The following is a 22,871-nucleotide window of genomic DNA, read 5'->3' as shown; positions in this document are numbered from 1 at the left end:
ACGATGCAAAAGCATGTGGAAAACATTAAATTCACATAAAAAGAGGTAGATGGAAACACATTTCTAGAGTGATGGAAGTGCTCAAATTAGTGATGGCAACAGCTAAGTGGTTAACTGCCTGTGTGGCCATTGGGATTTCAGGTAAATACAGTAGCAACCCAGATACTGAACCAATGAAATAACAGAACTGACATTGTCAGTCATAACCAAAACTTCATACCCTCTGTATAACACTAATGTAGCAGATGCTATACCTGCAGAAAAATGAATGAAATTTAAATTTCTTCTTTTTGGTAATTATATTTTTTTGACCAAATAATTACACAAGTCAAAACAAACACCAAATATATTCATACTGATTTCGTAGCAAAAATGTACTTAAATCTCAGTTCAACTTTAAGAGTTGAATTCAGATGTGTCTCCTAAATAGCTGGGAGTAAGCTGTTCAGTAGAACATTACAGTAAATGTCCAAAATCTTCAAACCCTGTATAAGCTTTATAGGTTTTTTTCTTGGTGAGAAATTACTGTATATCTTCGTTTTCATTCCTAATGATGGTCGCTTATTTCTCCAGAGATCATCCTTCTATCAAATGCTCAGAGCTGGCTGGCCGGTGAGTAGCTCAACTTTTATTAAAAGTGAGTAGCTTAGATTGGATCTGAGATGTTCCATCAGAGTAGGTCACTGATATAAATTTCCCATGAATCTTAAGGTGAAGCCTGGCCCACCTGGAATGATGGGTGAAACGGGCAAGCCTGGCGCTCCAGTGAGTTTAACATCTATTGTACTAACATGAGTAATTTTGTATGATGATGTCTTTGTTTTTCAGTTTTTTTGCCTGTCCTCTTTAATCCTGCTCTATCTTTTTATTGTTCAAAAAAGTATTTTCAATGTTGTTATTAAAATGTATTTATCATTAAGGGTATTCCTGGCGACCCTGGCAATAAAGGAATACCAGGACAGAGAGGAGACATGGTAAATGTTGAAATTGAAAATCCTTTCTGCAGCATCAATAGCTGCATAGTACTTGCAGACCTGATAATATGAAATTGTATGTTTATTAGGGTTACTTTGGGCCAAGAGGTGTCACCGGCCAGGCAGGGAGGTGGGGCAGGAATGGCAGTCAAGGAGTGGATGGGCGTCGTGGGCCACCAGGGCTACCTGGCATCCAGGTGAAAGCTACTCATTAGTCACTTGGTGCTTTGCCAATGCTTAGCCTTTATCATCTGGTAACATTTGTACTTTTTTTCCCTATCAGGGTCCCAGAGGTTTTAAGGGTGAAGCAGCTCCACAAGGGGAGAAAGGAGATGAGGTGAGAGTTTCTTTTGGAAACAATCAGATAAATCAAGTAACTAAGAGAATGTCAAGATGGTCAGATGTGCCCAGCTGGTACCTTCAATTATTTAAACACTCAACACAATAGGATCTAACAGTGACTGAAGCAACTATTTTTACCTTAAAGGTATACTATGCAGGATTTGTCAGCATTCAATTCATAGTGAATGACGAGAGGGAGCAGCGCTGGCGAGAACAAAGCTGTGAATCAGATAAATAAAACATTAATCAGATTTTTTCACATTGGTTATGTTCTAAAGCACAAATAAACACACCCACACCTCCACACAACCCTACGTGAATGTGCCACCGTGCCGGATTTAGTGTGAATGCAGAGCTTCATCCTATCCGCTGTGGCCTTTCTGCTCTGTGCATTTTTAGCTCAGCCCCGCCCTCGGTCAAGCAGAAACACAGACCTGCAGCTCTTTATACATCCATGACACAGAGAGAGAGAGCAGAGCGGAGCACGGGAGAGAGACAGAGACAGCGATGTAATTTGGTTGCTACACTTCAAGTCCTGACCTCACACCCTCTGCACTTATTGGCTGGGGGCTGCACATCCACTGCCCAAGGGTTGATGCCCAGAAGCGTTCTTAACATAGCAAAACAATAAGAAAATACAGGCAGAGGACAGGGTCCCTGCAGATAAATACACCGCCACACGCATCTAGTGGGTCATGAGTGATGATTGAGAGGGATTACTTTTCTATGAGTCTATACATTGTTTTTTTAGGAAAATCCTGCATAACATACCTTAACCCTGTGAGGCCCACTGTTGCAATATTACAACAATCACTTTTAGCTATCCTAAAAAAAAATCTGTAAATGTTGTTTGTTTAAATGTAAATGTCTGTTTAAAGACCACATTTACATAGTCAATGGGTCCTATTGTTTATCCTTGCAATGCTATTGGATAGTGAATGTGTTTATAGGTCCGGCCATCTGGCCATGAACACACACTGCCTGCAAACTTTCTGTCAAGCTCATTTACTTGTTTTATTGGACCGGATTTGTCAAGAAAGAAGTAAGTAACATGCCATGAATATTTTTTTATGATGATTACAATGTCTAGAACATGTAGATACTTAGTGATTGTGTTACAGGTTTAAGCAAATCTCCAAACTTTCTTTCTGAGATTTCGTCAGAGGTCAAGGTCAGCAACTTACTGGCCCTTCTGGAGCTCATTGTGAGATATTTGCTGCCCTCTCACTTTCTCAGCAGAGTACTACATAGTATATGTTAGCCTGGTGGTTAGAGAGGAGTCAGTTTGTAGCCAGTATTTGCATCAAGGCGCCTAATTGCCACCCACTGCTCAGTGGCCAGCAGACTGCACTGGGCAACTCTGGGTATGAATGGATTGAGTTCAAAAAAGGATGTTGCTATAAAAGCACTACATTTTTTCCCCCTCTGTGTCCTCAACTGCAGGGTTTCACTGGTGAGCCTGGACCAACTGGAGACAGAGGGAGAACTGGGGGAAAGGTGGGTATAAAAAAAGATTGAAGAATATCTGCCTCCTCTGCTGTGATCCTGTTCCTTTATGTGAACTGCAAATGCCATAGCAAAGGTTTGACTACATCACCCTCTAGTGGCTTCAAATATTGATAGCTTCTACACCCAAACATACTGTATGTTGTAGTGCCAAAATTTTTGCTATAACTACATCTAATACTACTAATAATACTACTGATAGTTTGTGCACACTATATTATTTCACAGTCCGACTTTCATTGAATTCAGCCTACAGTACTTGACATGAAAGGCTTTTTACACAAAATAAAAGAATCGTGGAATATGTAAATATCACTGGGTAACATCATCCTGGTAGAGTGCATGCATCTCTCATAAACTTTCAAATGATCTAATAGAATATAATTCATTTGAAACAAGAGAAATGATCTCTTTCACTGTTTGAGTATGATGATATAAGAGAGTGGTTGGAACTGTAATATACCAACTGATTTCCACTGCATGTTGTTTGTGTCCTCCAGGGATCTAAAGGAGAACCAGGAGAAGCTGGACCTGTTGGCCCTCCTGTAAGAGTGACAATTTGTTAAAAGTATTTATATTTAAAGGAGCACTCAACTGATGTAACTGAGTATATCTCAGCATGTTGTATAATGTCTTCTGTAGCTCTCAAAGAGCTTTGTCTAGTCTTAAAAAATGACCCTAAACCCTGTCAGGGTTATCATGCCATAAGTTTAGGTTACGAAGGTAACCCCGGTTACAGCTTGCCCTGTTGTTGGATTTGTTGACTGTTTTGGATGCACTGTCTCACCCCCCTTTGAGCCTTTGGATATGGTAGATCTAAAAGTGCTTTCAGTTAAGACTGCTTTTTTGTTTGCACTGGCATCTGCTAAGCAGGTCAGCAATATTCACACATTTTCAGTGTACCCTGACTGCCTTCAGTTTGCCACAGGAGAAGCACGTGTGGTGCTACAGCCTAATCTGGCCTTTATACCCAAGAACCATACTTTGGTGTGTCTTCCTCTTGACCTAGCAAGGGTAACTTGGGCCATGGAGCTTAAAATGCGTGGGCATTTACAAGTCAGGGAGGGCCTAAAGATGCTATCGAGTTTCAATGTTGCCTGTACCTATACATGTAGGACTGAAAATCAGGATATTTTGGTGTCTTCCACATTTATTTTGACTATTCTCTCTATCACATGTTCACTAACTATAACTCTTTACTACTACAGGAAATATTGCACAAAATATAAATGAGAGGTGAAATGGGATCTTTGCAGAGAGCAGAGAATTATTATACTCAACTGATGGTAGACATAATTGACATCATTATTTGAAGCCATTGTTTGCGAGGCCTGGAAAAAAAATGTTGTTAGTTGTGTATTTTTTTCTGATCTTTTTGACATTTTCCTTCTCCATTATTCCACTGCAGCACTGTACTACAACTAACTTTAATTATGGTCACTATCAATTTATCTACCAATCAATCATTTGGTCTATAAAATGGCAGAAAATAGTGTCCATCCCAATTTCTTAAAGCTCTAGGTGACATCCTCAAATGTCCTTCTTTATCCAACCAACAGTCCATAACCCAAAGATATTCCATTTACAATGATGTAAAACAGAAAAAAGCAGCAAACCCTCACATTAGAAAAGCTGGGCTGTGAGAATTTTTGATATTTTTGTTTTTGAAATGACAAACAACTAATCAATTAGCAAAATAGTTGAAAGAGTTGATTCATTTTCTGTCAATCAACTACTTGGTTAATGGAGAAATCATTTCACTTCTACTACAGTATAAATAAAAAAAAATACAAAAACAAATCAGTCACTAATACAGTAACTGCTGGGTCTGTTTTTTTATTCCTAGATAAACAATTGTTTTTAACGTAATTAAACTTTTGAAAAATTTGATTATTTGCCAAATAGTCACATTTTTACATTCACAGTATCAGAGACTTTGCTCTTCATCTATTCTTTTTCTATCAATCTATTGTTGTTTTATTACGTCTGAACTTGTTGGGTAAAACTATGATATAAATCAGTTCAATTTGATGATAACCTGACTGCAGTTTGTGCTTATCAGGGTCCTTTAGGTAAAAGAGGCATTCCGGGGCTTCCTGGAGCACCAGGGCCACAGGTAAGACGTGTGTTTTAAGGTACTACTCTGATTGTGTGTTTATTCTCCTGACTGAAACATCTCGCTGTGTATTTGCCCCGCTTAATCAGGGAGACACTGGGGATGATGGAATGAAGGGTCCTGCGGGATCGGTGGTGAGCATGAAATAGTGTTTGTAATTGTGTCACAGTTTTCATACAGCTGCCTCCTACTAATGATGACTTGCTTTTTGGTAGAGATGACAAGAATTACTAATTTTTCAGTTGGGATTTTCTAGGGTGCGCCAGGGGCCACTGGCGGTATAGGACCACGTGGACAGAATGGGTCTGAGGTGAGTTCATATAAGGAGGCTTCAACATATTCCTTCCAATCATTTTAGTTTAGTCCAGTGAAATAACATCCATGTATTATGTTTACAGTGTTTTTCTGTATCCTGTACAGGGTGATCCAGGTCCAGGTGGTCCACGAGGCCGTAAAGGCCCTCCAGTATGTCTTCCAGTTCACCTATTAGACTTTCCATACTGGAGAATCAGTGCAGCAGTTTAATTTTTTAATCTTACTGCATCTCTAACAGGGACCTGCAGGATTAGCAGGAGTGACAGGCTCACCTGGACCTCGAGGAGCTCAGGTAAATTTAATCTGAGAATAACCACACACATGACCTCACATGTACAGGTTCTTCCCCTGCTAGATTTGACTAGTGTGGATATTTGAATGGAACATTATTGGCTAGTACATGTAACACAGTAGCCAAGGTCAAGGGAAGAGTGTTTCTGGTGTGTGTGCCAGGGCTCCTTATCATGTAAAAAAATATGGACGCACTGTGATGTCACCCACTGGTTTTTGGACTGCCGTTTTGAAGCCTTGAGTTTGGCAATTTGACTGTCACCATCTTGGATTTGACCATCGCCATCTTTGATTTTTGGAGCCAGAAGTGTCCACATTTGGATAAGAGGGTGGAGCTGACCCTAGCAATAGCTTGGTTAGCACCGGTTAGCATGTTGCATTTACAGTTTATGATTAATTGTGATAATGCTAATCTTAAGGCTAATTTTTGCTAGTGAAAAACAGGCTTAAAACCAATAAAACAAAATGTACTTACCGGATTAACTGAACATCCAACTCCTTAGAGGGACTTTTAGTACAACCAAATACTGAACATGACTATTTTAGGCAACCAAAATGTTAAAATTAACTTTCATGAACTGAAAACACACTATAAAATAGTGGCAGCTACACCTATACTAGGATCTAGGGTTACGCCATTGTTACGTTACGTAATCAACGTTTTTACTGTGGTAGTGACTTGTCAATCACAAGGTAGCCATGCTAAACTGCTCTATTTTACTCTAAATGAGCATCATGCTGTATTGAAGAAGACTTGAAACTAGCATTTGAGACCATAGACTCATTAAGAAAGTGTTTACTGAGGTAATAAATTAAGTGAGAAGTAGGGTCATTTTCTCATAGACTTCTATACAATTGGATTTCTTTTTGCAACCAGTGGAGTCGCCCCCTGCTGGCCATTAGAAAGAATGCAGGTTTAAGGCACTTGTAAGACATTGGCTTCCCTTTTCAGACTGGGAGTTACCCACTTGCTCCTTACTGTACTGATTGCTTGCAAGATGCAATTTGTGAATCATCCCAATAACAACATGTAAATGATTGCTTCAGTTGTACATTTGTGCTAATGCCCCATCAGGCTGAAATACTAATGCCTTATAGAAATAAAGCTGTGCTATCATACCTTTTTCAACAAGGGATTACTGTAATCTCTCAAATATTGTCTGAGGCTGTTATTTACCTCAACTACAGACAGAACCAGGCCTTATCAAGAGACTTATATTATTCCCAATTTTCCCTGTTTTATTTGAAGTATGTACATCTTACCATATTTTAATAAGAAGCCTCCCTGTTTCCTGATCTGCTCCTGTTTTAATTATTTGCTGTTAATGAAAACTTAAAACTTCCTCCTTGTTTACCTGTTGTCTTGATGAATCCAGTATAAATGTACAATTCCACATTCAACAAAGCCACATCATACATCCACTCTGTTGCTTTCACTTTCCCTTCTCTAACAGAAATACTGTTTTCTTTTAATGAATTCATATATTGTTTATAATTCCATAGAGTTTTTTGATCACTGTGAAGCTACAGTCAATGAAACGCAACATGTTTTGCACAGACATTTCACATTAAAAGCCTTTCATTGTCCTAAAGTGCATAATCACCCATCTTAATAATGGAATACAGAATATTGAGGATCTCAGTTAACTTGAAATCATCTGCTCACTTCAAGGAAAATAGCACAATTTGGTCCTGACATGCTTCACACTATCATAAAGTTTGGATTTGGTCTCTTATGCACTATTATACTGGTTTGTTGTTGTCAGGGACAACCAGGCAGTGATGGCCCCCATGGTCCAAAAGGGGACATGGTAAGTTTTAAAAGAATAATCTGCAAAGTTGTGTTTGCTCAGTAACCTAATTTAATCAAGACTATGATACTGATGTCCTTGCTCTCTCTGCCAGGGTGAAATAGGGCGTATGGGAACAAAAGGATTGCCTGGCATTGAAGGGCTCATGGTAAATGATATGTTTTTATTATGTCTTGTGTTCCATTGCTTGATTCAGTAACTGTAATTAACTGGCGTGAGTTATACTTTAAGTAGAAACTTGTCTTGTATGTAATGGAGATGGCTGGTCTGTGGTGGGTTTCTGTGGATCTACAGTATAATGTGTCTGAGTTGTGGCCAGAGCTTAAGACACAAGACTTGAGACTTAAGTCACAAAAATGAGAACTTAAAGCTAGACTTGGAATTGACTGCTTTAAGATTTGACTTAATTGACACCTAAAAATGTCACTTGACTTGAGACATGAAAGCAAAACACTCAAGTCTTGACCTGTGAATCCCATCACACCAATATAAACAGGACATGGAGAGGCAAGCCTTGCATGGCCCCACACATTGGATGTTTAATTGACCTTAAAGTCACAAGTCGCAAGGAAGACTTGAGACTTAGTTTTGTCTCAACTGATTTGACACTTGACTTGAGATTTGCTTTGACAGGACATGAAACTTGACCTGGGCTTGTCTTGATTGACTTGAGACTTGTTTTGACAAGACCTGAGACTGACTTGTACTTGTCTAAACTGACTTGGGATATTTTGAGACTTGCTTTGGCTACCCTGAGTCATTGACTTGGTTCTTATTCAGCTGACTTGGAATTGACTTGGACTTGCCCCATAAGACTTCAAAACAGCTCTAACAGTGACTCCAGCATGCACATGCTGAAGGTCCAGAGTGATAAGGTAATGTAGTGGCGGTGTACATACCAGCCTACAATTAAGTTAGGATTTTAAGTCTATCTATTTTAAAGGATAAGGCTGGTGATTTTCTATATTTTTCTTACTGTCAACAAATCTCATGTGCAGAGCCAAACCAAAAATGAATTGATGATTGCTTTTATTCCTCTTTGGAGCTGTTTCTAAACAAACTAACATGCCCATATTCTTCCTGGTCAAGGAACATGACACCCAGTGCAGCGGTGTGGCTCATTGAAGTGTTTTTAATAGGTTTTGGATGTCAATGGAGGTCTACAGCACAGAGGAATAAGAAATATCAGACTTTGGATGCACAAACAATACTTGATAGTAGATCAATTCATTGTTGGTTTGGCTCTGCACATGAGATTTGTTGAGAGTAAGAAAACTATAGAAAATCGCCAGTCAAATCCTTTAATGTGTTTGGTCATTTGGTCAGCTCATTGACAGCAACTATTTGAAATATTACATCTAGGGTATTATTGAAGACTGTCTATTGAATATGGCTGACATCTGACTCAGCTACTCCCTCTCCTTCCATGTTCACACCTGGCTCTGCTTAAAGCCTGTGACAGCTAACACTGTGGGAGTGTAGCAAAGGAAAGTAGCCTCAATTTGAATTCCAACAGCAGTCAACAGTGGCCAAGCTGCAAATGCTATTTGAGAGAGCATATATCTTCCATTTGTGCACTGTTACGATGCAGGCATGTTCATATTTCAGGATTTCTCTTTGTTCTGCTGTTCTTTTAGGGGATAACTGGGAGTCCTGGTCCAAAAGGATTTCCAGGTGCCACAGTAAGAAGCATACTCTTCTGTTTTCAATAAATGTCAACATTATTTTTTTCTATTGAGGTCAGTGATCATTAAACGATTTCTGGCCAATAGGGGCAGAAGAACTCCAAAACAATGTGACACTGAGCACTGATATAATCTTCTTATTAAGCTATTGTGGCTAACATGTTAGCAAACACTTGCCCATTTACACATGCAGCAGACACAGAGTAACATTAGCATCTCATTGGAGTCATGTTTATGGTCACTTAAGGAATTTAAGTACAATCTAAACTGGCTTTTATGTTCTGCTTTGGTCTCCAACAACTTCTGAAAAAGTATCTGGTGTATTAGCTGATAAATGTTCCACTTTCTTTACTGACTAGTCTCTATAGTAACTGTGTGTGTCTACTGTTTGATGCTGGGCAGGTAGTGTACAGTGGTTTTTATCAGAGCTTTGTCACTAAAAACAGCTGCTTGCTGCTGCTGGAAACAAGATTGATGAGAGCACTGAGACTGAACAACAACAAGCTAAATGAGACAAATCCTTAGGTCATCACGCTTAGTGACCTCTATAATGTTACACACAAGGGTATAATTTCCACTGAGGGAACTTGTCCCACTCATTTTTCAAAATCCCCCTCCTTCAAATTCTGCCTCTCAGGCTGCATACAAGCTGCCATGTCTTATTGATGAAGGTTGTTGGGGATATAGGTATGCAGGAATATCTACTACTCAGGGCTGTATAAAGGTACTGCCAACTACATTTTTCAACGAAGACTGCAGTTAAAAACATTTAATCTGTATTTTTGTTTACAGTAAATGTTGTCTTAGAAATAAATCAGATAGTAACGCACAATGCTTTTTGTGGTAAAGATGCAAATAAAACATTATCTATCAGATAGTATCAGGTAGACCTGCCTGTAAAGGATGGGGGTTACAATACAGAAGTATTGTATTGTGTTGTAGTACAGTATTTTTTGTTGTAATACCATTAATATGGGGACATTTAATTGTACCCCTCCCACTTCTGGAACCAAAACTATACCCTGGGTTACACACAATGTCAACATATTCCATGTTAATATAGAATATTGATTAAATATTGGAAATCAAGTCCGTTTAGTCTTCAACCTTTTTTAAGGAGTTAAAATGATTTCAGCCAAACTCAGAGGGCTAACATAGAAAAACAATGTTTATGTCTAGGGCTTCAGAGGGCTGGATGGTGACAAAGGAGAGGCTGGACCCAAAGGCGACAGAGTAAGTAAGAGGAAGACATCAATGACAACCTCTAACTAAAGGCAGAGAGACAGAGATGAAACTTTGATAATCCCCCAAGTTTCCAGTACCGAATTTAATTGAAGTAAATGGAGTCTTGAGAAATTTTAAAATGTATTTAAATAAAATCTAATTAAATTAAAAAGTGTGCACAGCATGTGAAATGTTTTTAAAAATGTAATATTATATATTATATATTTATTTGTGTAATAGACTTATGTGTATTAGTTATTTCTAGAATAATTAATAATCTATGTTTACTGTAATCATTGTGTAATTACAGTAAACATAGGTGATAATAGTGGTCACCAGTAGCATCTGTCTTATAGTAGAGATTTTGCTAGTGCTACTGTAGTGTTTTTCCAAATTCACACTGCATTTCCCATAACCCCCACATGCCACCTTTTAAAAGACTGAGCTACAACTGATTGTTCCCTTAGGGCCTTCCAGGTGTTTCAGGGATCCAGGGTAGTCAGGGAGAGAGGGGTGAACATGGCACCTCAGGTCTTCCAGGAGTGAGAGGTCAACCTGGGCCCAAAGGAAGAGAGGTATACAGATCATGACATCATCTGAAATCCAACATCACACTGTTGACACAGAAGTGTCTGCTTTGCTAGTATTTTGTCAGTGTAAGATAAGCCTAAACTAAAAGTCTTGATCCTATGACACCCATTCTTCAAGTAGTTTCAAAAGTAGTCATCTGTTTTGGTCATGGTGGCTGTATTTCTGAATGTGATAATATTTTTAAAAGCTAGGAATGTCATCAATTTCGCAACAAATTCATAAGCTTTCATAGTTCATTATATTTCATTTTCCTGTTACGTTTTAAAAATAACGGGGCAGCGACTCATCTCGAGCTGTTTGAGCAGAACTTTGAAACATTTTTGATGAAAATGGCTTCCCATGATTTTGAAATCCACAGAACATTGCAGGTGTAGTTTGACAAAAATAGCCACAAGAGCCAGCTCTTCCAGAACTTTTAGCCACATTTCATAGCCTTCATTGTAAACACTTAACTTTCGCCAATGAAGGCCTCTTTCGTCTTATCTCAAGTTGCATTTGGAGTCAAATCTTTTTAAGACTCAAAATTCATAACTCAGTTACTTCAAAATCAGTCAAAATGTTTTAGTCAAACTAAGGAAATTTTAAGCTCAATCGCAGGTCTAGTCTAGTTAAAAATGATGCATACTAAATTTACATGAGCGTATTATCCAAAGTACATAGAAATATACCATATAAATAAAATGTGCAAAATGTAAAGATGTGTCCACATCTAAACTGGAGCTGTGTCACCTTATTGCTGCTTGCAAATATAATGAAGAAGTCTCAGAAGATTTAAACGTTGTTTGATTTTATGGAGTGACTCATTTATAGTCACTCCATAAAATATAGGATGTCATGTGCTATAATTGTAACAGGTTTCCCTGTCATGTCTCCTCAGGGTGAAGAGGGGGAGACAGGCCTCCAGGGAACGTTTGGGAAACAGGGGCCAAAGGTCAGAGGCTTTTATAGCTGCCCGGTCAAGCAAAGCTGATAGAGTAGAGCCATATCTGTCACAGCTTATTGTTACATCGCATTGCACTTAGCAAAGACAGACTTACTACTACTACAGCAGAGGGTAATTTTTAAGAGTAGTAGTAGTTAACATGATTCCAAGTCTCCACATGATTGCCTCATAGTGCTGAGGGGAACTGCAGGGTTTTTGGATAATGGGTTCATCACTATGGGCGACCACTTTTAGTCATTTGATCCATTGTTCATGTAAAGATATTTATTAGTGCAGCTTTAAATGTGATTTTAAAAATATGGATGAAATTATAGAAAACTGGTCAAAATAGAAGAACTAGAAAGACAGAAAAAAGCCAAACTGGAGCAGGGAGAAAATTATGACTTTGGTAAAGGAGGAATATCAGAGAAAACACATAATTAGGAGAATTTGGTACCACAACAAGAAGTGCGGATAGTGGAGATGCAAGCAATTTGATTGCAGACAAAAATGTTTGCACAAAATGTGGTGTAACATCTGTATGTTTGGAGATACTGTAACAGCTTCAAGAAAGCAATCAGCTGCAAATAGAGGACTAAACCCACCCTATTCGTAATTACATATATTGCTGGAACTCTTAAATTTTAGAGCTTTATTAAGATAAAATGTTTTTATTCTTAAGCAGCTGTGGCTCAGGAGGTAGAGCAGGTCGTCCACTAATTGTAAGATTGGCGGCTCAATTCCTGGCTCCTCCAGTCCGCATGTCAAAGTGTCCTTGGGCAAGATGGTGAACCTCAAATAGCTCCTGATGGCTGTGCCATCAGTGTGTGAATGTGTATGAATGGTTAGTACCCTCTGGTGGTCAGTTTGGGACCTTGTATGGTAGCCCCTGTATCCATTCAGCATATGAATGTGTGTGTGAATGGGTGAATGTGACTCGTAATGTCAAAGTGCTTTGAATGGTCGGAAGACAAGAAACGCGCTATACAAATACAGTCCATTTACCATTCTTAAGTTTACAAATATGAATAAAAGTGAACGATATTTGCTCTTATCTTTTGGTTTGGACCACTGTCCAGGGTGCTGAATCTGGACCATAGACTGTATGATCTGGGCCTGTCCTGGGCATTCCCAAACATTCACACCAGAGCAGGCAGAAATCCCACTGGTTGGGACTCATGGCCAATAGTGTGATCAACCTCATGATTTGTCTCACATGCCAAGCTCACTATATGTACCTTGTTTTGTTGTTTTGTCTTTTGCCAGTTGTTTGCCTGCCCATTTTGGCAGAAGATTCTCTTGTTTTGATTTCAGCAAAGACAAGAAATATAAAGCTACTTTAAGTGAAAAATGACGAGTGTGTTCCCTGCACTTATAGTAGGTCCAATTAAGCAACATCACATGGTTTATATATACTTCAAAATAACCCAAACAAGTTTCTACTCAAGACAGGGCAAGTGACAGGTTTACATGAACTATGCCAGATAGCCTTGTTTAGTCACCACTACATCATCCTTTCATAGTTAAACCAGTTCAACAAGATTTAAAACTGAATGTAAGTAAAGTATCCACCTTAACCAGATACATGGTTGTTTTAGTGTCCTTTTATGAAACTGGATTTGAAATGGAATACTCTGTTTTATATTGTATGAAATTGAATGTCTGTTTTTTATTCATATTTAAGGGTAACAGAGGTAACTCTGGACAAAATGGGAAGTTAGGACCCAAAGGACCAAGGGTAACTATCACCTGGACAGTAACAAGTCAAATAAATTAATATCAGATTCAGTGTAATTGTTGTAAAAGTTGTTTTTATTTTTTTTAATCTTTCTGTCTATGTCCATTTGCAGGGTCGCACAGGACTCCCTGGCTTGTTTGGTTTACCTGGCCTGCCGGTAAGAACAAATAATTTACAAAGCAACTCATCAGAGCTGACAGTTATTGATAGTGCCACAGTTATATACTAAACCATATTTGTGTTTATTGTTGCAGGGTTTTAGAGGCCGAGGTGGGATTGAGGGACCGGAAGGAAAGCCTGGTACACAGGTTCCCATTTTATAACTTTTCATCTCATATCATTTATAGTTCTTTCGCTGCACTACTTACTGTTCACCAGCTCCCAAACTCTCATCAAGCCATCTCAACATTTACATTGTGATATGTTTGCAATGTCATGATATATGTTTAACTTCTGCAGGGTGGTCCTGGTTCTGCTGGCTCTCCTGGCCCTAAAGGAGACAGAGTGAGTTGTTTCCCTTTTTTTTTAACCCAGAGCGAGGGGACAGGATGGGGTTAAGAGCAGTTCAGTGTGTTGGTAGCTGAGGACTTCCATAAAGCACGCTGGTAATAGCACATATAAGAGGATGTTAGTTGGTCCACTGGCATGTTACAATAGTGATCTCTTAAGCCCCTTTTACAGATGCAGTCTGGCCCTGAAGTGTTCAGGAACATTTCCTGCATGGGGTCACGTGTGAATGGGAGCAGGGATTGATATTCAGGGAAATCTGTGCTGCCAATTTTCCACCTCAAGACCTTCTAACATTTCAGGGAAAATGCTGGATACACAGGTGGAGAAGAAAGAGTTAGTCATTTATTTCTGTCTCTATAAAGGTTTTTTTTCTGGCTATTCTTTTTGGCAGTAAGTGGGCAGATCCAGTCACCATTGTATCCCTAAATATAATTGGTTACAGTCCTCGGCTTTTATGATTGGCCGTTGTCTTTGTGTTGGCGCAAGTAAACAAGAAAGGACAAAGATATACTGTACCCTGTCACTACCATGGATGTATTAAGAGAACTGGATACAGGAACAGCGCATAGAGCATGTGCAGTATGTTTTCAACGGGAGGTGGCTTTTTTGGCTTCATGCAACACTGAGCAACTTTCATAGGAATGAACAGGGCCCCGCCTCCAACGCTTTATCCAGTTCCCTTTATACATCCTGAGCATAGACTGTAAAAAAATATGGACATAGTCACTGTGACATCACCCATTGGTTTGTGAATTGCCATTTTGAAGCCTCAAATTAAGCAATTTGTCACTATCTGGATTTGAATGTTTCAATCTTTGATTTTTGGAGCAATAAGAGACCATATTTGGACGAGAGGGTGGAGTTGACCCTAGTGCCAGCTGCTAGCTTGGTTAGCACAGTGCATTTACAGTCTGTGGTTAACTGTGATAATGCTAATGCTCATGCTAATTTTTGCTAGCGAAAAACAGGCTTAAAACCATTAAAACTCAATGTACTTAGCAGAAAAACTGAACAGCCGACTCCTTAATTGCTCTTTTTGTACAACCAACCACTGAACAAACTTTTTTAATTTCCCAAAATGTTACAAATAACTTCACAAACTGAAAACACACTGTGAAATAGTGGCAGTTATGCCTATGCCCTGGGGTTACGCCATGTTTATGTTATCAATGTTGTTGCCGTGGTAGCAACTTGTCAATCACAAGGTAACCACGCCCTAAAGCATACGCTGCTTTATTAGCAATTTTACTCTAAATGGGACCATAATTTACAAAATGAACATCATGCTGTATTGAAGACTTGAAACTAGTGATTGAGACCACAAACTCATTAGGAAACAATTTACTGAGGTAATAAATCAAGTGAGAAGTAAAAGGAGAAGAAGTCATTTTCTCATAGACTTCCATACAATCTGACTTCTTTTTGCAACCAGTGGAGTCGCCCCCTGCTGGCCATTAGAAAGAATGCAGGTATAAGACACTTTCGCATTGGCTTCATTTTTCAGACCGGGAGCTACTCGCTTGGATCTGACTCAACCGTGGATATGAGTCTTGCATGCGTTGGTCGGCCAGTCAGTCCACCACTTTGGTCCACACTGAAATATCTCAACAACTATTTGATGGATTGTCATGAAATTTTGTACAAACATTTATGGTGCCCAGAGGATGAATCCTACTGGCTTTTTTGACCTCTGTGATCTGCCATGAAATTTGGGACAGATATTCATTCCCAACTCAGGACGAATTGTAATTACTTTGATGACTTTTCTTCTGGCGCCATCATCAGGTTAAAATTTCAATTTGTCCAACACTTTGATTTATAACTAAATACCTGCAAAACTAAAAAAGAACATTCCCATCAGCCTCAGCTGTTCTTTGTGTTTACTGCTAATTAGCAAATGTTTGCATGCTTACGTGCTAAACTAAGATAGTGAACATGGTAAACATTAACTAACATCAGCATGATGCTAAACAGTGACATTAACATTTAGCTCAAATCTGTGTTCACATGAAGGGATTTCCAGGTGTGGCTAGTGATGCAGGGCAGACAGGTTCTCCAGGAGCCCTGGTAGGCCAACACCCTCTAGTCAATTTCTACTCACCATAATCTCATACCAGTGAGCTGATTTGAAGATTTGAATATGCTGACAGGAGTCATTTTTGACTCCAACAGGGTCCTCCAGGAAAGCCAGGTCAAGATGGGATTCCTGGACCAGCTGGGGAGACGGTGAGCAGATCCTACTTGTTTTGATGATATTCAGCTACATTTTTTATGTAGATATTAATTATTTGTGGTACAAACAACATTACATGATTCTGGTTGTATGTGAGGAATATTTTGGTGTTTAACTTCAAAGACTGCAGCAATAAAGAATAAATATAGTAAAAACTGAATTAAAGTAATTGGTTTTAATGATTTGCAGGTTTTATAATAAACACATGAATACTTTATTTTAATGTCTCTTAGGGCTTCACAGGGAAACCGGGGTTTATGGGCCCCCAGGGGCCAGTGGGCATGTATGTAAGTGACCTTTATCAATTGTTTGCTTGGCTACTATGCTGACTAAACTGAAGTTAAGATATTGATTTGTAAGAGGTGGGTGTGTCTGACCTCTTTTATTCTGACAAGATGATAGAGTAGAGTATTTGGAGCAATCATAAATGGGTTTTGTTCTTGCTTTGAGTTGAACATGTTTTTCTTTTTAAACTCCATTGTTACAGTTCAAAGTAAATGGTCAAGTGTTTTATTTTCCAGTATTAGTATTTTCCAGTTTTTCTTAGAGTTGTTTTAACCTGCTTGTTTGAATATGAAGCAATAGAAATAGCTAATAAATGTAAATGAAAATATATAAACTTTTTATTTGTAATTAAGCATCTGTTTGGTTAAGATACTAACATTTTCTAAGACAACAAATGGTTAACTCTTGAATCTTATTTCAAACATAAGTAGAAGTGGCCTGAAGTTACATGTAAATGTAAAATCTCTACTTCTCCACAGGGTTACCCAGGAGCACTGGGTCTGACTGGGAGACCAGGTCACATGGGGCAAAGGGTAAGGCATGGTTCCTGCCAAAAGGTGGCACAACAAAATCTGTATCATAATAGCCTGTGAAGACAGTTTTATTCATATATGCTTATATACAGTACATATGCATATAGCATATAGCATATATACATATATACCTTTTCTCATTTCTGTTTGTACATCCTCGATTCCTTTCCTCGCCTCCTCTCCTCATGTCGTAGTCCCTCCCACCTGAGATGTGAGCGAGGAGGGAAGGAAGAGACTAGAAGGAAGAGAAGTCGAGGCAACAGGCATTTAGCAAAATGAGACATCCTTGCTTTGGAGCTGTCATGTCAATTAAATATAATAAACCTGTAAAAACACTGAATAAAGCAGTATCACTTAAAAAATCAGTGTTTCTACGATGCTGTTCAGTGGATACAATTCTTTCTCATTAGTGACACCTGTCACCGTTAAATGAGCTGCAGTCAACATCCTGTTGCTCGTGCTTGTGTGCATGTTCACAGCATGAGACTATTGCAGGTATTTTCCTTGCTTACACTTCTTATAATTACATAAAATATCTCTAACGTTGTGCTTTGCACCGCGTTTCAGCAAAAAATCTCCCCCTCCCAGTCAGTACTAAACACCAGTCGGCTCAGTGAGCTGTGCAACAGGCTGCGGTCTTGTTGTGAAATGTGTACTTATTACGACCTTTGGACTACCAACAGGAAAAACAAAAGGGGTTTTTTACATACTTAACAGCCAACATAATAACATACATGTTACAGAAATACCAGAGTGGAATGCCAACAGTTTAAAAACAAAACAAAACATAAAGCTAATGGAAATCAATTTGTTTTGGTACCTGAAGCCTGCTACCTAGTGCTTCTGGTTGTATGACAAAGCATTCATGTCTTTCTACTGCTCAGCATTACCTGCCTCCACTCCACCAGAAAAAGTTCAAGAATAAAAAGAGCCAGTTTGAGTCTCTTGATGCATGTCACTCACCTCTCCATCACCAGTACAGACTGCTTACTGTTGCTTGATTAATAATGTAATCTTTTCATGTTCTCCTCTTCAACATATTTGCATTAAGGTAGTTCATGGAAACAGGCACTGATTCATATTTTATTTTGCTGAAATTTTGAAATCTGCTTAAAACAGAAACATAAATTCATATCCTGTATGGATTAGTTTACAGACCAGGCATAAACCCTAAATATATTTTGTCGTTTTTCCTACATTTGTGAAACATTTGCTCCCTCAATGGAGAATAAGGATATTATATCAAAACTATCAGCCAGATTGTCGTACAGATAAACCAAATTGATACATTCTCAAGTATTCTGATGATACAGTTCCTGTCCCGGCACCTGAGGGTAGCGATGCCTTGAACAGGTAACAGTTTGAACCCGTGTTGTTTTCAAGACGCACTCCAACAAAACTTGTCGAAACTTTGAGTAATTTATTGCAGCAAAAAAAAGGTTACAAACGCTCTTACAAATAGCTGATGGTGTGAACAAAGTGGTCGAGTGGAGTGATAATAATGCTTTTGAGATTAACACACACACGCACACACACACACACACACACACAAAAACAGAAGAAATTGTATTTGGTTCATCATCTGACTCTCAGAAAGTTCCTGTTGTTATCCATAATGAAAAAATCAAGCAGGTACTTTCATACAAATAATGATAGAACTGTTATCCCGGAAAGATCACATTGAATTTGTCTGTAAAAAGACAAAACTTCTACTTATGTGATTATGAGTGTTCTACAGTACTGTAATACTACATGGTACAAGTGTATGTCCACTACTTTAAAGTCAAAACTGCTTCACCAAATGAAAATTTGCTCAAAGATTGCAGGCCAACCCCTTGAGAAACTCTGTTAATCATCATAGTAACAGATTAAGGCTGGCCAACAGTATTGTCTCTGATCCCAACTATGTCCTGAACAGTGAATGCAAATTGTTACCATCAAAACAGAGATACAGGGTTCCACGATTTAATAGGGTTAGACTGAAGCACTCTTTGGTACACCAGTGAAAATTAATCCCAGATCAAATGTATGTTGAAGGGCCTTGAATATTGTCTTCTGTGATTGTAATGTTATGTTAAATGTATGTATCTTTGTTTTTTGTCTTATTTTCTGTCTTTTCTGTAATGTCGCAAACGGAGCTGCTGTGATACAAGAAAAAATTCAGACTTCAAGTATTAACATCATCAATATCATCATCATATATCAGCATGGTATTTGGTGAGGTCATTAGAAATAAAATCAATCATCATCTGTCAAACTAACTTTTGACTGTTCTGCAGGGAGATGCTGGTGTCAGAGGCCGTCCTGGCGTCCCAGGAAAGACTGGACCTCCCGTGAGTGTGTTTCATAAAGCTGGGTTTGAATCATGTGCACAGACATACACATGTGTTTCTGTTTGTCCTCTCACTTTCCACCACACACTGTGTTATGTGTAGACATTTCTACACATTTGTTGATCTTAGTTGTAGCCTACAGTATATTGATACACTGTCTTCTCAGGGTTTGCAGGGCCCTCCTGGTGAGAGAGGGTCTCCAGGACCACAGGTGAGAACAGGACTCTTCTAGACCTTAAAAACTTTGATTGATCAGACATCATCAACCACACTAATGTAAGAGGATACCCTGACCTTAACTCCTTTCAGGGCCGTCAAGGAGAGTTGGGGCCCAAAGGCATTCACGGACCACCAGTGAGTAGCTCCTGCAGAAAAATAACATCAATATATGCTGTACAGTATGCTGTATCTATGATCAATGAACAGTCTGACATCTGGGTGAGCTCATTACATCCCTTTCTTCTGTATATCAACTTGTTTCAGTGGCTGATATTATTTAAATATGTATATTTATGCTAGGATCCACCTCTCAATAGTAACCCATTCACTTCAACATACAAACTAAAGCAAAATTCTTCTAAAATTAAACTAGACCTTACATGCAAGAAGTGAGCAGCAGAAGAAATTGCTCACAGTGCAAATAAAAACAGATAAACATTGATAAAATATATTTCAAATAAACAAAACACATTATACATGATATAAAACAGTTGTCTGTAATAGAACTGAGAGCTTGATATAACAATTTTATTACCTTTCTTTACTTGGAGCACTCTCTGTTTTTTACTGGAGAGTTTGCATTTTGACAAGATATAAGATTTCTGCAATTACTTTGGGGAGTACATTGTTATTGTAACTGATAGAAATGATGGACAAAACTATGAAAATAAGATGTAAATTGTAATAAATAAATTTTCCCTTACATCCATTTTGCTTCAACATTCAATAAGCATACAGAGAAAGAAATAGCAGTTCCTACACCAACACCAACTGAAGTGGAAGAATATGGATAGAAGAAGTACTAAAAGATGAGGCAAAATGAGTGAACTGAAAAAGTAAATTCAACCCATAAACGGTGGATAGACTGCTTTGATTATCCTGATGAATTTCAGTGTATAGTAAGATTCTCTGCTTGTTGTTAACTCCAATAAATTTCTTTCATTTACCATTATCAATGTTTCCAGGGCCCTTCAGGCAAGCCAGGACCACAAGGTGGCATGGGGAGCCCTGGTCCCATAGGTAGCCAAGGGCCTCCAGGGCCACCAGGGTCAGCTGGACCTAGAGGGTTTCTAGTGAGTGGGTACTTTTCACCTTTCTCTCCGTTCCATATTTAAAAAAAAAAAAAAAAAAAATTCTGTGATGCTGCCCACGTTAAAGCATGTAGTATATACTCATAATATTGTCATGCAGTATGGTTTACTGTATATGTGTCTTCTGATCAGGGAACAACAGGGACTACTGGACTGATGGGTCAGGCTGGAGAGAAAGGAGAGCAGGTAACTGATTTTACCATACATGTCAAATATTCCTTCAAAATATCAGTCTTCACAAAACCAAATGAGTCCAAGATGAGAAAGAATCATTTAAGCAGTAATTAAGTGTGTATTGTTTTTAGGGAGCAGTGGGTCCTGCTGGTGATGTTGGTGCTCCAGGTCTGAATGGGCAGAAGGTCAGTCAGCACCAATTACAGTATCATATATTACGTTCAGAAACATATGAAGTCTTCTGAAATTATTCCAAAACAATGCAGTTTTTTCACCTAATTATCCTCAATATTTCACAAATGCAATTCTATAATAATCAGGAACATTGTGATAAATTGCACCATATTAATGAAAGGTATGATTGTCATGTTAGGGTCCTCCAGGGACAGCTGGTGAAGAAGGGACTCCCGGAACAAAAGGTGACCAGGTCTGTGACATTATTACTGAATTTTATTTTCAAAAAAATAAACACGCTCACACACAAACACATTATATATCAGATATCTAATGTTGTAATGGATAACTAATTCTAGGCTCATGGATAGTTTCAAGTGTGCTGCACCTCTTATCACACTGGGGTTGGATAATGAGCCATATTTTCAGATGGCCATTGTGTTGCTGATATCTGATATAATCAGGTAGTGGGGGGCTCAATCATGGTCTCATCACACTACCAGTGAAAGCTACACTGTCAGAGAGACAAAGATGTGCTGTGACATGCATGCAAACATAATCATATGGATAGACAAGCAGTTAGCAATGTGAGACTGACGCACAACATGACATTTGGCCTCATTCACAAACAGTGCGTACTCACAAATCTGTGCTTAATCCATGCGTACAAACGTTTTAAGCACAGATCCGGGATTAATCAATTAGACGATGTTTAGCCGGCTACAAAAAGCATCGTAAGCTGTGATATCTGCCAGAGGCGGTGTTACTAAGTATTGACTAGGTAGGGTGCCCAGACTTTTGCAAATGCCACCATGATGTTTTGTTTTTTTTTTTTTAAAAAAATGAATAAATGATTTATGTCATAAACAGTAACCATTGCATTACTGTTTCCAGAAAATATTGTGTTTTTTTCCCCATATCCTGTAGAGACTGTGTTTACATGTTTTCAATTTAAAAAATCACCAAAATATGTTATTTGTTAAGGGGAGGCCAAACTTTTGCATAAAACTGTATACAACATTAAAAAGTCTGGAACTGCTAATACAAAAAAAATAATAATAATAAAATAAATCACATCAACTTTTTTTTAAAGGGAATTTAACTTGCCATAACATCATCTACAGCCTATGCAGGGCACAAATAGGCTGTTCAATATTTAAAAAATCTGAATTGAAGCATTTCCATCATGTGAAGCCCCCCTCCCCTCACAAATGTGTTTTGCTTCTTGTTCCTTTAGTTGGATGTTTTTGTCTTCACATTGCAGAATGATATATGTGCAGAATTTGTTTTCACATTCATCTCCTGAAGGAGCAAACTTTATGTGTTCACAAATCTCAGTTCAACATCTGTATCTATGAGCATGATTAGTGACATCACAACTGGTTTGGTTTTGATGTGGAAACTTCAAGCCTCCAGTGCACATAAACTTCACAGTGAGGTTGGAGACATCTGTGTCCAGTAGTTAAACTTAGAAGATAATAGAGAATATTATATATATATTATAAAATTTGACATTGTGGGTGTAGAGTTACTGCAGGGTGTGGTTGGGTGTGCTCTGTTGCACCTGAAACCACACCTAACATTTCTGTCACAATGTACTGACACACCCTGGAGTACACTACATCACTGCTGCTGGGTGAGAGACAAACCACTGGAGGTCAGCAAAACAAGATTTTCTGGTTGTTAGGTTGTTATTTAAAGACCAGCTATTGTTCAGTTACTGTTGTTTATGTATGGGAGCTTGACATGTTAGCCCATATATTGGCTATTTGCATTATTCCCTCCAAAATTATTGGCTTCAGGA

The 22,871-nt window shown here is 38.5% G+C and overlaps 1 protein-coding gene across 4 annotated transcripts in view; it reads left to right on the top strand.

Annotated features, from left to right (window-relative positions):
- The window catches only part of si:dkey-61l1.4 (collagen alpha-2(I) chain), a 91,322-nt gene that overhangs the window by 45,568 nt on the left and 22,883 nt on the right, over positions 1 to 22,871 (top strand). For all 4 annotated transcript variants that reach the window (XM_067600722.1, XM_067600731.1, XM_067600714.1 and 1 more), the window contains 33 exons: positions 574 to 612; positions 712 to 765; positions 921 to 974; positions 1,064 to 1,171; positions 1,258 to 1,311; positions 2,760 to 2,813; positions 3,323 to 3,367; positions 4,885 to 4,938; positions 5,028 to 5,072; positions 5,195 to 5,248; positions 5,359 to 5,403; positions 5,492 to 5,545; positions 7,311 to 7,355; positions 7,450 to 7,503; positions 8,993 to 9,037; positions 10,220 to 10,273; positions 10,732 to 10,839; positions 11,733 to 11,786; positions 13,462 to 13,515; positions 13,628 to 13,672; positions 13,770 to 13,823; positions 13,975 to 14,019; positions 16,039 to 16,092; positions 16,198 to 16,251; positions 16,492 to 16,545; positions 17,023 to 17,076; positions 19,356 to 19,409; positions 19,576 to 19,620; positions 19,719 to 19,763; positions 20,594 to 20,701; positions 20,852 to 20,905; positions 21,025 to 21,078; positions 21,267 to 21,320. In XM_067600722.1, the coding sequence (XP_067456823.1) occupies positions 574 to 612; positions 712 to 765; positions 921 to 974; positions 1,064 to 1,171; positions 1,258 to 1,311; positions 2,760 to 2,813; positions 3,323 to 3,367; positions 4,885 to 4,938; positions 5,028 to 5,072; positions 5,195 to 5,248; positions 5,359 to 5,403; positions 5,492 to 5,545; positions 7,311 to 7,355; positions 7,450 to 7,503; positions 8,993 to 9,037; positions 10,220 to 10,273; positions 10,732 to 10,839; positions 11,733 to 11,786; positions 13,462 to 13,515; positions 13,628 to 13,672; positions 13,770 to 13,823; positions 13,975 to 14,019; positions 16,039 to 16,092; positions 16,198 to 16,251; positions 16,492 to 16,545; positions 17,023 to 17,076; positions 19,356 to 19,409; positions 19,576 to 19,620; positions 19,719 to 19,763; positions 20,594 to 20,701; positions 20,852 to 20,905; positions 21,025 to 21,078; positions 21,267 to 21,320 (1,848 nt within the window). The remainder of the gene's footprint in view (positions 1 to 573; positions 613 to 711; positions 766 to 920; positions 975 to 1,063; positions 1,172 to 1,257; positions 1,312 to 2,759; positions 2,814 to 3,322; positions 3,368 to 4,884; positions 4,939 to 5,027; positions 5,073 to 5,194; positions 5,249 to 5,358; positions 5,404 to 5,491; positions 5,546 to 7,310; positions 7,356 to 7,449; positions 7,504 to 8,992; positions 9,038 to 10,219; positions 10,274 to 10,731; positions 10,840 to 11,732; positions 11,787 to 13,461; positions 13,516 to 13,627; positions 13,673 to 13,769; positions 13,824 to 13,974; positions 14,020 to 16,038; positions 16,093 to 16,197; positions 16,252 to 16,491; positions 16,546 to 17,022; positions 17,077 to 19,355; positions 19,410 to 19,575; positions 19,621 to 19,718; positions 19,764 to 20,593; positions 20,702 to 20,851; positions 20,906 to 21,024; positions 21,079 to 21,266; positions 21,321 to 22,871) is intronic.

Source organism: Thunnus thynnus, chromosome 2 (genome assembly GCF_963924715.1).
Source record: "Thunnus thynnus chromosome 2, fThuThy2.1, whole genome shotgun sequence".
NCBI lineage: Eukaryota > Metazoa > Chordata > Actinopteri > Scombriformes > Scombridae > Thunnus > Thunnus thynnus.
This window is presented reverse-complemented; position numbering and strand designations above follow the sequence as displayed.